This window comes from Siphateles boraxobius, unplaced genomic scaffold (assembly GCF_051911475.1).
Source record: "Siphateles boraxobius isolate OS27281-9 unplaced genomic scaffold, OSU_SipBor_1 1, whole genome shotgun sequence".
In the NCBI taxonomy this organism is placed as follows: domain Eukaryota; kingdom Metazoa; phylum Chordata; class Actinopteri; order Cypriniformes; family Leuciscidae; genus Siphateles; species Siphateles boraxobius.
In genome coordinates this window covers 978,547-998,534 of record NW_027508699.1, presented here as the reverse complement: position 1 = coordinate 998,534, position 19,988 = coordinate 978,547, and the positions used below count along the sequence as shown (strand labels likewise).

At 39.0% G+C, this 19,988-nt stretch overlaps 1 protein-coding gene across 2 annotated transcripts; it reads right to left on the bottom strand.

The window, feature by feature from the left end:
* Positions 1-1,798: 1,798 nt before the first annotated feature.
* LOC143747593 (uncharacterized) lies at positions 1,799-4,908 on the bottom strand. 2 transcript variants are annotated; one of them, XM_077240435.1, is made up of 9 exons: positions 4,617-4,908; positions 4,361-4,538; positions 4,207-4,283; positions 3,890-3,932; positions 3,752-3,853; positions 3,366-3,614; positions 3,086-3,257; positions 2,747-2,895; positions 1,799-2,646 (listed from the first exon to the last, which is right to left on the bottom strand). In XM_077240435.1, the coding sequence occupies exons 1-9, from the start codon at positions 4,878-4,880 to the stop codon at positions 2,468-2,470; spliced, it is 1,413 nt and encodes a 470-aa protein (XP_077096550.1). In that variant the 5' UTR covers positions 4,881-4,908; the 3' UTR covers positions 1,799-2,467. The 2 variants fall into 2 exon arrangements, with proteins under 2 accessions (XP_077096550.1, XP_077096549.1); XM_077240434.1 differs by having other exon boundaries at positions 3,752-3,932.
* Between the last annotated feature and the right edge of the window lie 15,080 nt (positions 4,909-19,988).

Below are 19,988 nucleotides of genomic sequence, written 5' to 3'. Positions count from 1 at the left end.
GCTATCTCCTCAAAGGAATGCCATATGCGCAAATGGACATACACAAACATACACAAACCTTTAACAATTTCCTCATTTAAAAGACTTCACTGAGATATATTTGAGATGTTGTTATGTTCGTCCGATTTCCCAGGTCCTATGGAGGGATCTGTGAGTGTATAGTAGTTGTAGCGTCTGGACCAATCACACACACACAGATTGTTGGTTTTGTCTAGTGAATAGTCCGGCAAACTCACTCTCCCAGCAAGGGTCTGTCTAACTTCCCCCGAAGCTAACACCACTGGCAGAACTTGGACACTCACAGAATCCGGTTACAATAGATAAGCATTTTTACGACCTCTAAAAGGGAAATCCTGAGAGATGTGACACTCACTTAATTCTCCTGAGGAGGAGAAATTAACCCTGTTAATCATATATATATATATATATATATATATATATATATATATATATAACCACTTGAGAAATGTATAAACATGTATCTAATTTTCACATCTCATGATTTTCCTTCGGATGTTGTTTTGGCCTTTGGTTTCTTGTAAACTCTAATGGGTTGATGTTTTAGAATTTGCATACAAATATGTGAACCATATTTGGTCTCTATAAATTCCAATCTTCGTTCCCCATTTGTTAATTTACATTACATTTTGTTAACTTTGTGACACATTGGTATTATAAGAATCTTGAAGAGTCTTTCTCTTAAACACCCAATGAAATTACAGATTCAAATTTGCTGTCTGAAAACAAAGAGTCATAAATTCTCCCTCCAAACGCACAACTTCGGATTGGCTCACATACCCCCAGAGGGTGTGACATCTTCACCCTTTTAAATGACTGATCAAGATCAGTCTCTCTTTCTCTCTTACCTCTCTCCTCTTCCTCGCATCATGTAACTCTTGATCCCCCTCCGGGGATCTTTTCCTTTGTTTGTTTGTTTCTTTAAGTTTTTATTTTCCATTTTCGAATCCTCCTTTGTTCATTTCCACCGACGAGTGAAATGAACTTAGCCTGAATTATCAGCCGGCAACTTCACCTCAAACGGACATTCAAAATCGCCGCGCTTGGCTCGCTCTGGAAGAACGAGTGAACACGTGACGCTCCCAGGATCGAGACACACACGCCTTCTTCATATCAGCCACACAAAAGATCTATAGATGTGCAAGTATTTCGTTTACTAAGCTTTCATAGCATTAAGATTTGTTTACCCCCGTTTAGGGTGATGTTGATTTCCTGTGGTCTCTCAGAGGGTTTTGTCCAGGTGAATTTTGCAAAACTGATCTTTACGGATCTCTCTCTCTCTCATTCTCTCTCTCTTTATTGATGCATTCTCTTTCATTGTCGTTGTATTTTGTTGTAAATACATTTTATTCCCTGTAACGTTAGTTACCGTATACGTAGTTTTCCTTTATTAAATTCATTATATTCATTTATTGATTCTGTGAATACAGCACAATCGCGAACATAAATGGACAACTTTAAAGGCGATTTTCTCAATGTTTCGATTTTTTTGCACCCTCAGATTCCAGATTTTCAAATAGTTGTATCTCAGTTGCCGGTTGATAATTCAGGCTAAGTTCATTTCACTCGTCGGTGGAAATGAACAAAGGAGAATTCGAAAATGGAAAATGAAACCTCGCACGCCTCTGGAGCAACTAGGGGTTAAGTGTCTTGCTCAGGGACACATTGGTGTCTCACAATGGATTCGAACCTGGGTCTCTCACACCAAAGGCATGTGTCTTATCCACCGCGCCAGCACCACCCCGTCAGTGGTCAATGATTCTCTTTCATTGTCGTTGTATTTTCTTGTAAATACATTTTATTCCCATTATTTTATACATTATATTCATTTATTGATACTGTCTCTATGCTCATATACAAGTCCCTTTAATGTTACAATCCAAAGCTACGTGTTTTAAACATTTTATTGATAGCCTACTTAAAGAGGTATCATTATAGATCAGGAAAGTTGTTCCTTGTGGCCAGAGGATAACTTCTCTTGGAAGTCTATAAAGTAGGATAATTTTATGAGGTTTAATGCGATCGAATCATCAGGTTTGCTGGACAAACATTCGATCATAAATTAATCCCCTTTAAAGGTGCCCTATAATGATTTGAAATAATATTTAAATTTGGTCTTTGATATCTACATAGAGGGTATTTCATATTTAAGGTCATTTAAAATGTCCAGAAATGGTTTTACAGGTCCATGTTCAACTCTAGAAATTGCCCCTAGAATGAAATGGTCTGTTTTTACCTTATTTGGAAGGGTCATGAATAGTAATGAAGAGCTCTGCACTGATTGGCTGTTTCACTGCGGGCTCATTACAGTAGATCAGAGCGTCAGCAAATAGGTTCCTGATGTCCAGCGTGACAATGGAGAGATTAGGTGTACGTGTCGTCCTCCCTTCATGTGTGGTGCTGCGCATAAGAAGGGAGTTTCCTGATGCTGCTGGACAATATGTGGGATTCAGACCCCCCCTTGACTGAAACGTGACACATGCTGAGCGACGGCTTCTTCCATGGAAGGTCTGTCATACTGAGAAGACAGGTTTGGAGGCACAGGAATCTTCTGCATGCCATCCAGATACGGAAGGGGATCACGGACAACCTCTTCAAAAACGGTATTCATCAAGCTGATGACATAGCCTGTACAGAATAATATTTTATTTTGTATTTATTTGAATATTCATTTCATTTGTACATTTCTAATTATTGATTAAAAATAGTATTATTTGTAAAATCTTACAAAATGTAGCCTGTGTTTTTACTGGTTTGACGGTGTGTCCTCCCTTTTTGGCCTTTGGAAAGTGAAGCTTGTACACAAGTTTCCCTTTAGATGTTGTCAATTGTGGCCGGCCAGCATTCTCATTGAAGTGCATCGCTGCAAGGTACAACCTAAAGGATAAGACACACAAATACAAAAAAATTTCATTCTGGCATAATGAATAAATCAACTATTTTATTTTTCATAAAAATTGTGAAAATAAAAAATAAATAGCACTTGTATTATAATATTTATATTCAAACATATCTGTTTATGTTTTGTGTTCTGACCTATCTTCAAGTTGTAAGGGAGAAGACATACCTGCAAAGCATTCCAATGAAGGGGAAGACAACATTTTTAGGTGCAAAGTGTAAGATGACTTTGTGAAATGACTCCACAGTTGAAGTCTGGTAATGTGGACTCAGCATCTCTACATCAGAAAGGACTCTCTTGTTTATCAGGACTCTTTGAAGCCTATTCAGTGCTGTTGAACCTTAGAAGAAGTCAGTGTGAGATCATTTTTTAAAATATGAATATTGTAGGATTAACATACCATTCTTTTGACTGTTTACTTGGCAAATAACACTTTTAGGTTACACACCTGGTTGGAACCACTTGCTATGATCCTTAGACACCCTTAGTTCATGTTGACACCGAGGGAACGCTGGGTCAGAATGTGTGTGAATGTCTTGAATGTGGTTTATGATGGAGGTCCATTTGGCTAGTTTCTCAGGTCCTGAATCAGAGCTGCTGGCAGACCAGTACAGGTGGTTGGTGATGCTCTTATGCCACTGCTTCATCAAACCACAGTCCTTCGCTTTGGAAAGTTTCTCCACCTTCTTTGACAATCCTTATGAAGTATAATTTGCAGTCAAAACATATCAGAATTCTTTTTAATTTGATGCTGTAAGCTTTTTAAGAAATATGGATAGTTACTAATACCATCAATATTTTAAAATTGATTAATTTCTAAGACGCACACATTACCTTTCGCCATGTGCCAGACGTCATAATAGTGGGTAATTTTACGATCCTTTAAAAACTTTTGGATCTGTGGGTGACGGTCAGTAACAATGCAGTCCAACTTTATACCACTTTCCTCCAGGAGGTCCAAGCTTCTTCTAAGGCCCTCCTTCTCCATGTGGTAGCTTCCCCCTACCTCGTTGCTCTTAGAAGAAACACTCCAGCATAGAACTTATATGTAAAATCTACATAAATTAAATGTTTAATAAGAATTGTGCATTTTAATTATAAGTCTCTTCTTCTCTAAGTAAAACTTGGGTTTTATGTTATGTATGCTGTGTTTTATCTCTGAAATTTGCATCGATTTGTTAAATTATACTAAAGAAAAAAGTGTCAAATGCTTACATGACATTTAAAAACCGTGTAAATGTAATTATAAATAACACGTGTAAATTAAACATAATCTGCAGACGAAGTACCTGCACCAGCTGTAAGTCTATTATGTTGTTGGTCTGCAAGTCCATCATAGTGTAGCTCCCATATTTTGCACAATGTCCTGCAATTAGAAAAAATTCAATAATTTAAAAGGCATATTTGTTTTCATAAAAAGAGAAAGTGAATTAAAATGTGCACCTGGTGAGTCTGCTCGCATGTCACCACCAAGAATGACATTCTTGTTTTGGCTCAGGTAGTGTAGTTGCATATTTTGATCCTCATTCCACTTGTGTATGATAGCAGGTTCAAGGTATGTCCTGGCATGTTTTCTGAAAGCATCATATGTATGCATTTTCAGGTACATCGCCCTGAACACCTTTAAAAAAAAATGAGAAAAAATGTGTTAGTCCGTGTCTAGTTTTGGCTTATATGGGGGGTACAAATTATACAATACCTTTTGCATCTTCAGAAAGGAAGCTCCGCTGCAATAGATGGCAGCAGACAACTGAAGGTTGCCAACAGGGGTGCTGCCAATGACAGGCTGACTCCTCCACTGTCTGAAGAACTCACAGTGAGGGCACAGTTGGTCAATGGCTATAAAAGTCCCTCTTCTGCGTGGGCAGACATTACAAGCCCTGGTGCAAACAGGACAACTGTTGAAAAGGCTAAGGAGACATTTTTCAAAAACAATGTACTTTGCATCCTTGTGGAATGGCATTGATGTGTCATTGAAAGAAAAAAAAAAGATACATTGTGCTTGTAGGTGAAAACATGAATACAAAATCATTTTGTGTATTAATTGGTAATTTGTTACAGCAATATAACTTACAAAATGTGTGATGATTCTGTTTCCGCTGTAACAGACCGTGCAGGATCATATGTAGAATCTTGTGGATCAGTCTCTGAAGAGGAAATATTCCCCATTTCCGTATCCTCCAATTCAACACGGGGTTTTTTGGCAGGCCTTGAAGCCTTCAATGGTGTTGATGTAAATGGATCCATGGTGGACCATGACATTTCAGTAGTTGTGGTGCCTACCGCCACACTTTCAGATGACACGGTCACCTGTATGCCTACCAGTAAAAAATATATATTTAATTAGGGAGGGGAATAATGGTAACCCATACAAAATTTCAATAGCGGGGCACAAGTCATCTTTTGTAAACATTAGCACAGAAGGATCATGAAATGCAAATAGCGACTGACTTATATTGAGTTATACAAACTGGGATGTACACAATTAATAGTACACAATTAATCTGTCCTTATAATCAAGCACAAGCGCTTAATGATAAGTAACATTACCTTTGCTTCGAAGGTTGTGTAGGATTACAAATTTATTTAAATGTTTAATTTAGATTGCCAATACAATAGTATTTTATATTGAGAAAGTTTAGAAATGATGAGACCAGGAAATCTCTGCAAACGGTAGGGGTTCTCAGCGGGATATTCCTGACTGTCCCATCTCAGTACGAGAAGGCTAGGCTTTTCCTGTTCTCGTTGTTTACCGGGGGAAGAGTCATGCTGAGCAAGTTTGAACACCTGTTACTTTATTACTGAGACCATTTGTCTCATCTCAGTACGAGAAGTCTATGCCTTTTCCTGTTCTCGTTGTCTCAGCTCATTTACATCACAATGTAATCCCTCCCCCTTGAAATGTATATATGAACTCAATGTATACTGCCTTAGTTAGACTTCACTTGACTTGGGTCCGGAGCAGACTACAGCAAATAAAGAATCCTGCTTAAATAAGTCTCCTGGTTTTCGCTTCTGAGTTTTTCTACACTGAAGAAGGAAGAAGTTTACAACAGATGGTGCCCGTGACCCGGATGGAGAAACTGAAACTCAACAAAGAATGAACTTTTGAAACTTCAAAGCTCAAAGATCTCAACAAAGATCTGACTTTCCAGTTCCAGACTGAATCTTTTGAATCCAGAAAGATCTCAACAAAGCTGCCTGAGTTCGCGAACTGAATCTCAACAAAGATCTCAACAAAGCTGACTGTGTTCCAGAACTGAATCTCAACAAAGATCTCAACAAAGCTAACTGAGTTCCAGAACCAAGCTCAACAAAGATCTCTGACTGAGTTTCCAGACGGAATTTTTTCCATACAACAATAATTTGGTGAGTTTCACTCCATTCAAAGAACCGTTGAAAAACCAGTAAAAATTATCCTCTGTGCCGTCAGAGAAAGAGTTATCAGACAGCTGTAGTGTTTGATTACCCAAAGTTATCCTTTAGAAGTTGTCTTTTAAAGATGGAAATATATCCTCTGTTCAGGCAGGGACGTTTTTAACATCACATGTTAAAAAGATATCCTCTGTGTCAGGCAGGGAAGATTAGTATTATTTTGCTAATTATTTGTTTTGTTGTTTGTTACCTTGTGGTGTTACCCTCTAAAAAATTTCTTTTAGAGAAGAGAGTTTGATCCTCTGAATAGTCAGGGAAGTTGTTGGTATCCTCTGTGCAGACAGGGAAGATTTTAGCATTCAAGTTAAAATATTGTTAGCCTCTGTGCAAGCAGAGAAGACAATAGACAATTCTCAGAGAAGAGAATAGTCTTACAGGCTATTTATTTTGGTTACCCTTTTAAAAGTTTTTCTTTTAGAGAGGAAAGTTTGATCCTCTGTTTCAGGCAGGGAAGAGTTAGCAATACATGCTAGTAATTTTGTTTTATCCTCTAAAAAGTTAGGAAGGTGAAAGATCCTTTCCGTTTCTTTCAGGGAAGATTAGCGTAACGTGCTAATATTTTGTGTTTCATCCTCTGTTTCTGGCAGGGAAGTTAAATGTGATGTGTTGGTAACAAGGAAGGTTTATCAACAGTTTGATCTGTGACATAAGTGTAGACTCTTTTGATCAGAGAAGTTTTAGTGTCTTTGTTTGTGTGGTAACAAAGAAATCCACAAAATGATTAAGAAAAGTGCTAGACTAATCTCCACAACTAAAAAAGGTGGTCTTGCTAATCCTTTGTGGTCAGATAGCGAATTTAAAACACTGTTAGGAGAACAGATGGATCTAATAGTCACTGAAAAAGTTAGACAAGAACTAACACAGAAATATGAGATTCATCCAGATAAGATTTGGTCTATTGAAGAATGCAAGAAGGTGTTAGGTGCATGTATCAGAAAGAAAAACATGAAAGGCATAATCTGTTGCCATAGGGAATTTAGCTAATCCATTGCACAAGAACAATCTAGGTGTATAGCTAAATTAAAAGAACAGAACAAACAAATGCACACTAAGGTGGGCCATAACAAGGCCTCAACCAAATGTGACTCAGAAGACCAACAGTCAGATGAAACTTATCCTGACTTAAAAGCATTCTTTGAAACAGATGTAGACATCCCATCAGTAACTGATAAGCCTGTAGATTCAGTAAAGGTTTGTGTTGCAAGAAGATCTCAGGGAATTGAGGGAACTGAAAGTGTTCCTACCAACTCTTCTGTTGTCCAAAACCAAACTGTTGCCAAAGCACTCGGACCTAGAGATATAGAAAGACTATCCCAAAGCTTACCTTCAGTACGCACTGATGTTTCTGAATTTAGAAGGGCATTGATCAGTAAAATGCGTCTTTACGACATGTCGTTGGCAGAAGTCACACAGCTGATGTCACAAATTCTAACTGAATCTGAATTCAACAGTTTTGAGTCTGCTGTTACTTCTGAACTACAACATGCCAGAAAAGATGAATTGAGAGAGGGAGTTCTGAAAGCGTTGAAGAACATTGTTGGACCTAAAATTGACTGGTCGAAGATCACTAGTTCTTTACAGAAGAAGGGTGAAACTGTTAGTGAGTACACTCAAAGATTTTGCCAGTCAGCAGCAGCATACAGTGGTATAGCTGACACTTCAGAGAAGGTGCTAGAAGATAATGGTCCCCTAGTTCGCACATGGTTTGATGGTCTGTTGTCAGAACATAGAAAAGCATTGCCTTTCTTAGACTTAACATGGTCCACTAGAACCATACAAAACAACTTAGACAGTTTGGCTGCATGGGAAAGAAGCTCTGATGTCAAGGAAAGAGTAAAAATTGCTACAGCATCCTTTAAGGTCAACACAGAGAATCAACAGAAACGCAAATGTCCTAAGAGAGAGGGCAGTAGTTGTTATTATTGTGGTAAACATGGACATTGGGGAAAAGAGTGTAGGAAAAACAAAAAGAACTTTAAACAAGTTAACAATGTTACTCAGCTCCTACTCAGTCTGCTTGCTACTCTGAAGCAGCCCGTCCCCTCGTCATTAAACTGGGGCAGCTGGTTGACGCGTTAAACATTTGGGCTGTGAGTGCTTTATTTCCCCACTAACTTGCAACAGAGATAAAAAAACTTCAGTTTTTGTTTAATAGAACAAAAGGAAAGTGACTATCTCAGTTTTTTCCTTTGGGGGACACTGGTTAAAGTAGACTCACAGCCTTAAATGTTATTTTACAGCACAGGCCTTTCATCATTAACAGTGTTAGGTCAGACTGTAAACGTAAAAAAAGCCCTCATGCAGGGTCCACAATAATGCCAAATATTGTTTTACAGCGTGCACCTGTCACAAATCCGTCCTCATGTATGATGTCTGCTATGACTGAAGTTTTGTTAGAGGATGAAGGAGAAATTACTCACGATTGTGTTACGCTTACATATACACCTATGAGTGAAGTAAAAGAAAAAGGTAACAGACGAGCAGGTTATGCAGTAACGTCCACCACGGAAGTGTTAGCTTCAGGACGTCTTCCAGATCATTTTTCAGCTCAAGCTGCAGAACTAGTAGCCCTAACAAGAGCATGCACGCTAGCTTCAGGATCAGTTGCTGATATCTACACAGATTCCAGATATGCTTTTGGGGTAATTCATGATTTTGGTGTCATTTGGCAAACCAGACAGTTTCTAACTTCTGCTGGATCCCCCATTAAGCATGCTGAATTAGTGAAAGATCTAATGTTTTCCATGAAACTTCCAAAGAAATTAGCAGTGATCAAAGTGAAAGCACATCTCACAACTAATACTACAGAAGCTAAAGGTAATGCTCTTGCTGATATGGCAGCTAAACAGTCTTGTTTCTATGCAACTGTACAAGTGTGTTCAGGTAGTGCAGCACAGAAGAAAATGATGCCTCCTGAATCAATAATTGATCTGTACAAAGACGTTTCCTCCATTAGAACCAAAGTGACATGGGCCACATCAAGTGATGTTGATTACAGCAGCTGCAGTATTGTGTCAGGGAAGAAAAACCTAGACTCATGTGTCACACTGTAAAGTTGTTCCTGCACCAACAGGGATAGGTTAGGACACAGAACCAGTGAGGAGCCCCAGGAAGAACCGAATGCAATAGGCTTTGGGGGTTAACCCTGGGGTGAAGACTTCCCTCATAGGCCCTATCCTAGTCCATCCTTACCTCACTGTTCTTTAGGTGTCAAAGGAATTAAGAAATAGGGAGAGATGGAACGACAATAGCAGACCCAGAAAAAGTTTACAACCCTAGTGTTTGAACAAATACTGCTCTACTGCTTAGCAGACTCGGAAGTTTACAACCCTAGTGTTTGAACAAATACTGCTCTCCTGTCTTTTGTTTTCTTTCTTACTCTGTGCAGATACCACTGATGACTTCCCGAGACCCATACGCACTGACCTCGTCATCTGCGTATGAAGCCACAAGAAAACCTCAAGAAACAACTTGATCCTCTTCCGAGCCAACTATCACAAAAGGATAAAGAAAAGAAAAAAAAAAATACACAACGCAGAGACTCACATACGAAACCTTCAGTCATCCATCAACATGATCAAGATTGTCGTACCAGTAACATCACAGACACTCTCGCTTCGCACAAGATAATGATCTTACAGAACAGAGTGGCCTTAGATTACATTCTAGCAACGGAAGGAGCCTGCACCATCATCGGACCTGAGTGCTGCACCGGGTTTTAATGGATCCAACAGAGAACTTGAACAAAATCCAACAAGACATTCTTGATCTTTCAATTCTGCTGTTATTTCTTCTAATAGCGTACTATCTATGCGTCCACAGTATCAAGTGTTTCATTCAACAAATGACTCACGCCCCTCACAAAGAAATGACAGTCCCAAACAGAAAAGACTATTACCCTTAAGAACTTAACGGACCCTAAATTTGCATGTTTGTTTCTGTGTCAGCATGCAATTGCAGAAACAGCAACACAGAAGCATGAGCCTGTAATGATCACAAGTTACAAGAATTTAACTTTTAAGTGTCTAAATTTGTATTTTGTGAGAGTTATTTAGAACTCTCAAAGGGGGAAATGTAGGATTACAAATTTATTTAAATGTTTAATTTAGATTGCCAATACAATAGTATTTTATATTGAGAAAGTTTAGAAATGATGAGACCAGGAAATCTCTGCAAACGGTAGGGGTTCTCAGCGGGATATTCCTGACTGTCCCATCTCAGTACGAGAAGGCTAGGCTTTTCCTGTTCTCGTTGTTTACCGGGGGAAGAGTCATGCTGAGCAAGTTTGAACACCTGTTACTTTATTACTGAGACCATTTGTCTCATCTCAGTACGAGAAGTCTATGCCTTTTCCTGTTCTCGTTGTCTCAGCTCATTTACATCACAATGTAATCCCTCCCCCTTGAAATGTATATATGAACTCAATGTATACTGCCTTAGTTAGACTTCACTTGACTTGGGTCCGGAGCAGACTACAGCAAATAAAGAATCCTGCTTAAATAAGTCTCCTGGTTTTCGCTTCTGAGTTTTTCTACACTGAAGAAGGAAGAAGTTTACAACAGTTGGACCTCATTGTGTACCAAGAAAGCTGTGTTCCTTTTGCACAAGACGTTAGGTGGATCATCTGTTTGGCAGCCTACATCACTAGTACGCAAGGGCTGTGTTGCACTCTGAAATACAAGCGTGCAAAATAGTTCATCGTCAGTTCACACAAATGTAAAAGATTAACAAATGGACTAACGTTAGATGCCTTGTCAAATTAATCTAGCTTCAGTTTATGGTGGTGGAGATTTTCACGTTAGCTAGAAGGATCCAGTGAGCTAACATTATCCATGAGCAAATAAAGGAACGTAGTTAGCCCCTGACGTGCTATTGATGAAATCGAAGTTAAATTATTTCACAAAAAGGAAATTTGCATCTGTTTCTACTGTATTATTTTTTATAATTATATATAACAACACAGGCAATAAATATTAATCCTCAGCATAAACACTTTGTCACACTAGTTATACGTTGACTCGTTACTTGGAGTATTATGTTACTGTACTATGGTGTTGCGCTGGATCTAGATAACAGTGTAAATCATCGTTAATAAGATCACTACTTACCGCTTGCGGGATTAGAGTTGGAATTGCTCCCTTCTTCAGTAAAGGACGCTTAGAGAAGCCTGCTTGAAATTGTCCCAGATTTGTAAATGAGTCCGAGGTGAAATGCGGGGAGCAAACTAACAGTTTACAATTAAAGTTTTGCGGTATTCGATTGTAAATAAACATCAACCACGCCTGTTGACATGTCTTTTCTGAAGGAAGGGTATGAAAAGTAGTCACATTTCCTGCACAGCCTTGGACATAACATTTATTGCCATGGTCTGCCATTTTCCCTATGAGTCTCGATTGTATCTTCCCCTGCAAAACTTCCTATGCTTCAACTGCGCAGTTCCGCTTGTCATTGAACATGGGCTGGCGTATGCAAATTTGTGGAGGCATACATATTAATGATCCCGACTATTGAGTCACAGTCGGTATTGTGTTGAGAACCGACCGTTTTTCAGGGGTGTTTTTCATAAACGTGAATTAAATGAGAACGCGAAAACAGTCCAGTTGGAGATTCACTCTATGTCATGTCCATGCACTGAACTCTTGTTATTTGACTATACCAAGGTAAATTCAATTTTGAATTATAGGTCACCTTTAAGATTATCCTGACGATCGATCTATTATAGACATAATTGATATTTCAAATATTTAATTATAATCCGTTTTGATTAAGTATTGATCAGGGACGTCACTAGGATTGGAAGACAGGGGGGGCTTAGCCCCCAGGGTATTTTTAACTTGCGTTTGCAAAATTTTTGCACTCACATCTAGAGCTACACTTATGTCAACAACCAGTCAAGAAACCAAGATGTTAACAAGTAAAACGTGACAGACATATCCTCTTCTTCCATTTCTACTGTGTTAAAGAAAAGTTACTGCAATGTTAGCTTTTAGACATATCAAAGCTGCATGGGGAAATTTACTTAGGCCAGACTTTGCTCCTGATGAGTTATTCTATAAGCAATGACTGAAATGCTATCTGTCTCCTCATGTAAATGTATGATAAAGTAATAGCATACTGATCTAATTCCTCTCTATATAAGATAAGTTGTCCACATAATGCTATTTAATTACACTAATTACTGTAACTGCGCTGTGGATTGGTTCAATCAGATTGTAATTTCGCTGTGTAGTTTGGCTTGCATACAGTTTAACCCAAGAACCAGAATTTTAAGGTCATAATGAAATTTGATTAGCTTGCTAAGTTAACCATTTCTTGCATTTTGCTACAGTTTTCCATAGCAAACCAAAATATCCCCTTTCCTTTTTACCTCAAGAAAACGTAGCTAAAGGTAAGCAGATAATTAAAAACAACTTACAATTTCACGCTGTATCAGAGCCATAGACAGGGCTTTATAATCAAAGAGGTCTTAAATTTGTGGGGGTGGGGGTTCAAATGTTGTATTTCTCTGTGCATTTCAAGACGTTTGAAGACCATAAAAAAAAAGGATAAGAAATAGCTTTAAAACCATGTCAGCGGGCAGTAAATTATTTGTCAACACCTGCTCTCTCCTCATCTCCATCCTCCTTTCTTTTTTTTCAGTCTTCTCATCTTGCCCTTTCTCTTTCCCTCCTATAAAGCTGAGCTTTTTTAATTTATAAAAGGCTACAATTTGTATTATATTCTCAATATGAACACATTCATTATTAATTATGTGCCTAACATGATAAAAAAAAGCTACGTTAATGTTTATTGTCCCCTCACAATGACAGTAAACTAATTATTACATTAGGGCAGGCTAACGTTACGTGAGTTACAAAGGCAGTTCATGTGGATGGCGAAATTAAACTAACGTTATATTAGTTTGCCAGATTAATTTTTGTCATTCGTTTAACATTTATAATGACCTAAAAAAACTGTCAAATATGAAACGTTAAGTTTAGCTACTACTTACTTACATCTTATCTCGCAGTCGCACTTTATCGTACACTGAAGCGTCGAGTTGCTCTGCTAAAATTTGAGGATTTCGCGCTCAGCAGTGTCTGTGAACATAAAGCCCGCCTACTTTGATTTGATTGGTCATCTCAAATATTCTGATATTGACGAGCAGTGACAGACCAATGAGGCTCAGATGAACACACACACCCTGTCCTCTGTTTCTGACGTGCTCTCTGCTCGGCGCTGCTGCGGATTGAAGATGAAGAATGACCTGATCTGATTAACAAGACTGAAGCGAACACAAATTTGTGTATATTAATCACCAAATTTTTAGGGGGGCTAGGCAGAAGTCTGAAGCCCCCCTAAAAAGGACCTAGTGACGTCCCTGGTATTGATATACAATTGAGCTGATAATAACCTGTCTGTAAAATATAGTCTACATGTGCAAATATAATCAGTTGTGGTTAATTGTTTAGGTACATATATGAATGCAGATGCAGGGAACATATTATCCCTTTTTGGGAGATTTAACATGTATGATTATCTGGGTCAAACCCGTATGAATAATTATTAATTGAAAAATTACTAATTTTTGAATACGTATCCTCAAAGCCTGACCAAGGTTCCTTACATGGCATTGTTGCTTGTAGTTGGGCTCAAATTGAATGTGAAATTTAAAATTGTAACCTTCAACAGGCAACTGAGGAAATCCAGGGGCACCTGGGTGTTTAATAATGTCTTTACTTATCTCAGGAGGGCACTGGTAGGAGAGTCCAAATTTAGAGTCCCACAAAATTAAGGGCCTCGAGCACGTGCAGCAATTTGCAAATGCCCGGTTGTGGGCGTTTGTCTTGCAGTTTCTCACCACTAGCAATGATGTATCTGGAAGAGGTCCTGACAAAAAAGTGAGATATGTCAAGTTAAATTTACATATCATTGTCACCTGATCTTTCATATTTTAGCAGACAACAACACATTTGTGACCCTGGACCCTGGAACTATCATTTTTTTGAAATTGATAGTTATACATCACATGAAAGCTGAATAAATTATGTATGTTTTGTTAGGATAGGACAATATTTGGTGGAGATACAAATATTTGAAAATCTGGAATCTGAGGGTGCAAAAAGATCGAAACATTGAGAAAATCGCCTTTAAATTTGTTCATTTATGTTCGCGATTGTGCTGTATTCACTCACAAAAATAAATGTTTTATACATTTATGGTAGGAAATTTACAAAATATTTTCATGGAACATAATCTTTACTTAATATCCTAATGATTTTTGGCATAAAAAAAATTGATAATTTTGACCCATACTATGTATTGTTGGCTATTCCCACAAATATACCCGTGCTACTTAAGACTGGTTTTGTGATCCGGGGTCACATTTAACCTCTCTATAAATACACATGAAAATGTTTTGAGCTGCCCCAACCCCTTATATTAAGAAATGTTCAGAAGATAATATCAATTGAAGGCTTAAAGGGAAAATATACTAATCATTGTTCTGTTATAAATTAAAATATTTGGACAGGTGTTCATTCAGACTTACCACTATATGCCCTGCACAGTGTACATTTCACACCAATTCGGGCATTATCCTTGGCATTTGGTACTGGTTTACACACTACACTGCATTTTTCACCTCAGGAGCAATTCCCTGTAATGTTGATGATAAATTATTAATTGACAAAAGTCATTACAAAATTATACTCCAACATCATTAAATGTAATGAATGTTAAAGTATTACATGTGTCCTAGGCCGGTGCCAGGTCTGCAGTGAGCTGGTGCATGACAGTGGCAATGGTATTGTCTTGAAGACCATGGTACAGTAGTGAGCACTTTGAAACAATAATGCCACAATGTGGTTGCACAGTGCTTTCCCAGCAGAGCAGGTACATGACATGCATTTCAGTAACACAGGAACTTCTTTAGTATGAAATGTAACCTGATAATAGAAACAATAAAATAAGTCTTTGCTGCACAACAATTTAACATTTCATTGGAGGAATTGAACAAACTCAAGGATTAAAGCACGTCTATGAACTTTGAACACCAATTTTATTTTAACTTATCACACAGAATATTTCTCAGCCTTTATTGTCCCCAAACAACCCTCTTCTGTTTTTAAATGTAAGGTTGTCATCTTGAGTTTGGCGCAACACACTCATTGACATCAGGCTGAGAAACACACTGAACCACAATGGAACTCTGTGGGATACTGCAAAGTCTCTGCAACCGCAGCAGAACATAAAAATCAGAAAAACCTGAAGGTGATGAGCCTCCTCGTTTTTCTCACGGACCTGTGACAACTCCCTCTCACTGTCACCTCATCGACAACTATATTCGAAACTATTTCAATGCAATGTTTTGGTGAAAGGGCACAACATTAACCATGAATGCGTTACTGACTTTTATCTAACAATACACAATGTATAGCTAACATCAGTAATACACACGATTACACCAAGAGTTTGCAGGTCTGTATTACAGTAAATTAAAGACTTTCACTGCAGAAGAGAAAGTTAACAACTACCGTTATCCTAACTCCTCCGCTAACGTAAGTTGGGCGGGACAATACAAAATGCTTACCTTCATACACAAATATGTACTGCTTAACCCTCTATTGCAGTGTTACTCATTGCGCGGCTCGCCAAGCTTTCATTTGTGGCTCGCATGGCCGTAAATAATACAGTGATATGATCAAGCAGTCACTACAGATATTTCATAAAAACATTTACAAAGAAGTTGGACTATAACATAACCCATTAAAAACTCAAAGTGTCAGCTCTATTTTCAAATAATTTTGATCGGATTGAAAGGGGTGGTTTATCGAGAGAACATGTTCACTTGATCGATTGAAAACCGAAACTGAAAGGACGCCGTCCGTCGCGCTGAACGCGCTGTTCTTCTGATGAATAAAGTGTCGTATAAACGAGTGTCACGTCGTTCTATAATTCTCCTTTCACTCAGTATTTGTGAAGTGAAGCAGGACAACGGCTCACCAGTCCTTGTTTCAGATTCTCATCCACAGACGACTGATTTGGGGCATTTTTACTGCGTGATCAATACAAACAGCACGGCATAACGGTTCATCATAGTCTCCAAATTATGACCAGAATTTGATATTAAGTCTGCTGTTTAAAACAAATAAAGAACCAATGTAGGAAAATGGTTATTACGCGACAACAGCGGGAAACTTTGTATATTTGTGCAGTGTGCGAATGTCAAAAAACCTATTTCAAATTTGAATCTTTTGACTTATAAACGTGCACATCACCCTGATCGTGCATCATATCACGATGTTAAGCATTCATGTAAACTACAATACATTCAGATTAATCAATCACAATGAATTCAGACCGATTGAAACAAAAGTTGTGCATGTAAACATATCCAGTCCCTGCGGAGTTGCCAGTTATGGCGGTATTTCCAGCTCTTAACGCCGCATGTGCTCTTGGATGATTAGATACATGAGGGGCTAATGTAGAAAAAAATAACTTAATGTCATTCTGGGATGAATCTATTCTGGAAATCCTGCTTTTTTTGTCATTAAGGGAAATCATCTTGTCTCAGTTACAAATTTGACTGGTAAATCATTTTTAAAAAAAAATTATTTATTGCACTGCATATTGAATGTTCAGGGGTGACATAATAAACAGACATGGTATTTATGACTGGATGTAACCTTTTATACTTTCCTGTAAAAATTGGGCTCTCCTACTGACTTTGTCCTATCGGTGCGGCTCTCATGAAAAAAATAGTGAAGACCACTGCTCTATTGCATGATATATGAAATAACAGAGAAAAAAAATAATTACACACATTTTATTACCAGTCATAGAGCACATTGAACAATTCAACACATAATTTACAAAAATTATAATAATACATGAATATCAGTCGCATGACCTCTTACGTCATCCGCTCTTTTTCCAGTTGACTGCCGCCATCTTGAGTACCTGCCGAGTACTGTCTACAATACTGACGGCATTAGCTAGGAAGCAGATTTTCTCTGTTTGTTTCACTTTATATATAACCAACTTTGTTTATGTAAACCCTGTGTGTATTTGACAGTATTCGCGCAATAAGACTAGAAAGATAACTTCGTTCAGTAACCTGTCGCTGTTGTTAGACAGGCTTAGTGCGCATGCGCTTCGGGTGTACGCGCTCAGAAAAGCGCTCGTTAGAACCGCACATCAACACTTGAATGACTTGTTAGCACATGCAAATAATGAACTTATGTGAACTGCACTGTCCGTTCCTTTGCGTTAAAGCTCCAGTAGGTAGCTTTTGTAAACAAATATTTGTTAAAACTCTCAGATTGTCCTGAAAGTAAAATATGAGACAGATAATCTGTGAAAAAAATCAAGCTCCTCTGGCTCCTCCCTGTGGTCCTACTGCCATTTGCAGAAATACACCGCTCCCGGTCAGAAACAACCAATCAGAGCCAGGAGGAATGTCTTAGCAGTGTCAATCATGCTCGTGTACGCGCTGATCACCCCTCTCTTGCACAGCGCGAGCGTGTACCGTCGTTCGTGACTCTCCTGTTCAAACTCGTTCATCCAAATGAACGAATCTTTTTTCGAGTCATTTCGTTCATTCAACGTACGAATGACTCGAAAAAAGATTTGTTCATTTGGATGAACGAGTTCGAACAGGATCATGAACGTGCATCACAGAGCAAGGCGAGCATTTGTGCTTATAAAGCTTAAAGTTTTTTATTTATTTTGAAATGACCGATCGTTTCACTAGATAAGACCCTTATTCATCGTCTGGTATCGTTTAAAACCCTTTGAAGCTGCGCTGAAATTTTTGGTCCTCGAAACGTTTGTGTCCTATTGAAGTCCATTATATGGAGAAAAAGCCTGGAATGTTTTCATCAAAAAACTTAATTTCTTTTCGACTGAAGAAAGAAAGACATGGACATCTTGGATGACATGGGGGTGAGTAAATTATCAGCAAAAGTTTTTTTTTTAAAGTGAACTAATCCTTTAACGTTATCTTAGTAGCTATAACTTATAGATAGAGTGCAACCTTATTAAGTTACATGTATTGCAAAATACATAATGATTTGAGGACCAAGTTTGTAGTCAAAGTATGGGCAGGCCATAGTCAATGTAAAGCATATTGTTGATGTTTCGTCCCTATTAGTGAATGTTCCATAACTGTTTATAATCCGCCGTCATCGGTGGTCCTGCTTACTAACCTGCGCGTTCACGGCAGGCTCCACTGTGGGGGAGGAGCTGTGGAGGGAGGAGCTGTGGAGGGAGGAGCTGTGGAGGGAGGAGCTGTGGGGGAGGAGCTGTGGAGGGAGGAGCTGTGGAGGGAGGAGCTGTGGAGGGAGGAGCTGTGGGGGAGGAGCTGTGGAGGGAGGAGCTGTGGAGGGAGGGCTGTGGAGGGAGGAGCTGTGGAGGGAGGAGCTGTGGAGGGAGGAGCTGTGGGGGAGGAGCTGTGGAGGGAGGAGCTGTGGAGGGAGGAGCTGTGGAGGGAGGAGCGGTGGGGGAGGAGCTGTGGAGGGAGGGCTGTAGCCTAGCAGAGAGCAAGGGGGTTGGACCTGTAAGTTGTGCTTGTTCAAATTTTCAGGCTAAGTCAACATTTTCTCAAAACTCCCTACTGCAGCTTTAACATTTGATGTGAATATACGTCGCGTTGTAGCCTAAGCTGAGACGGAGGCGCCAGAACTGCAACTGATAGAATGCACGATACTACGGCATTTCTTCAAAAGCAGATGGTGGATATATTTTAATCCACGATCATAAATCGTGATATCGCACACCCCTAAGCTAGCGTAAGCTCATTATCATTTACATCCACTCACCACAGACAACATGAATACTGCACAGAAATCAACACATATGTCTGTGATTGGCTACATCGCTCAACGCTGCAAACGTGTTTTAAAAGGAAACTCTGGCCTGTAAATCGTTTCTATTTTGTTTTAGTTCTTGTTGCTTTTCTGCAAAAATTTATTAGTTTTTATATGTTTTATTCATAGATATTTCTAGTTTGCGGGAGTCCCGCGAATCGTTTTATTCTCCCTGCAACGCGCACACACACAGAGAGTGCATTGCTGCTCGCACTCGGTCATCAAATCTAGTCCTGCGCCGCACTCTTTTGCATTGGGAGTGCACATCTCTAGATCAAGGGCCCGGCCCGAGGATAGTGACGGGAAATATCGGCCCGCAAGTTCGGGCTCGGCCAGAGAATAAGTTCTAGTTCCTTTGCGACTGACGTATCGGTCTTGCCGAATCAGGTACTCAAGATGGCGGATGACAAGTTTTAGAATTGAGTGACGTCAGTGAGGAGACGTTGGTGACATCATCTGATATTCATGTATAGGGGTAGATCTAGGTATGTTACTTTGGCGCAACAACATGCAATAATGGGAATAAAAACAAAAAGTGCAGTCTATTTAATATATATCTCTTTATTTCATAACACAACACATTTTTCACAACACATCCTCATGTACTCGTTACATCATAAGAAGAATGGCATCTACGCTAATTTTAGTGTCTTTGTTTATCCCGAGGTTTTCCCGCAGCCTGCCGGATCCAGGCCGTTTCCAGATCTGACGAAGGACTTTCGCCTGGACCCGATGACAATGCAGTGCTGAAGTGCCAACTAGCCTCTCCCTATGGAGGATCCCTATAC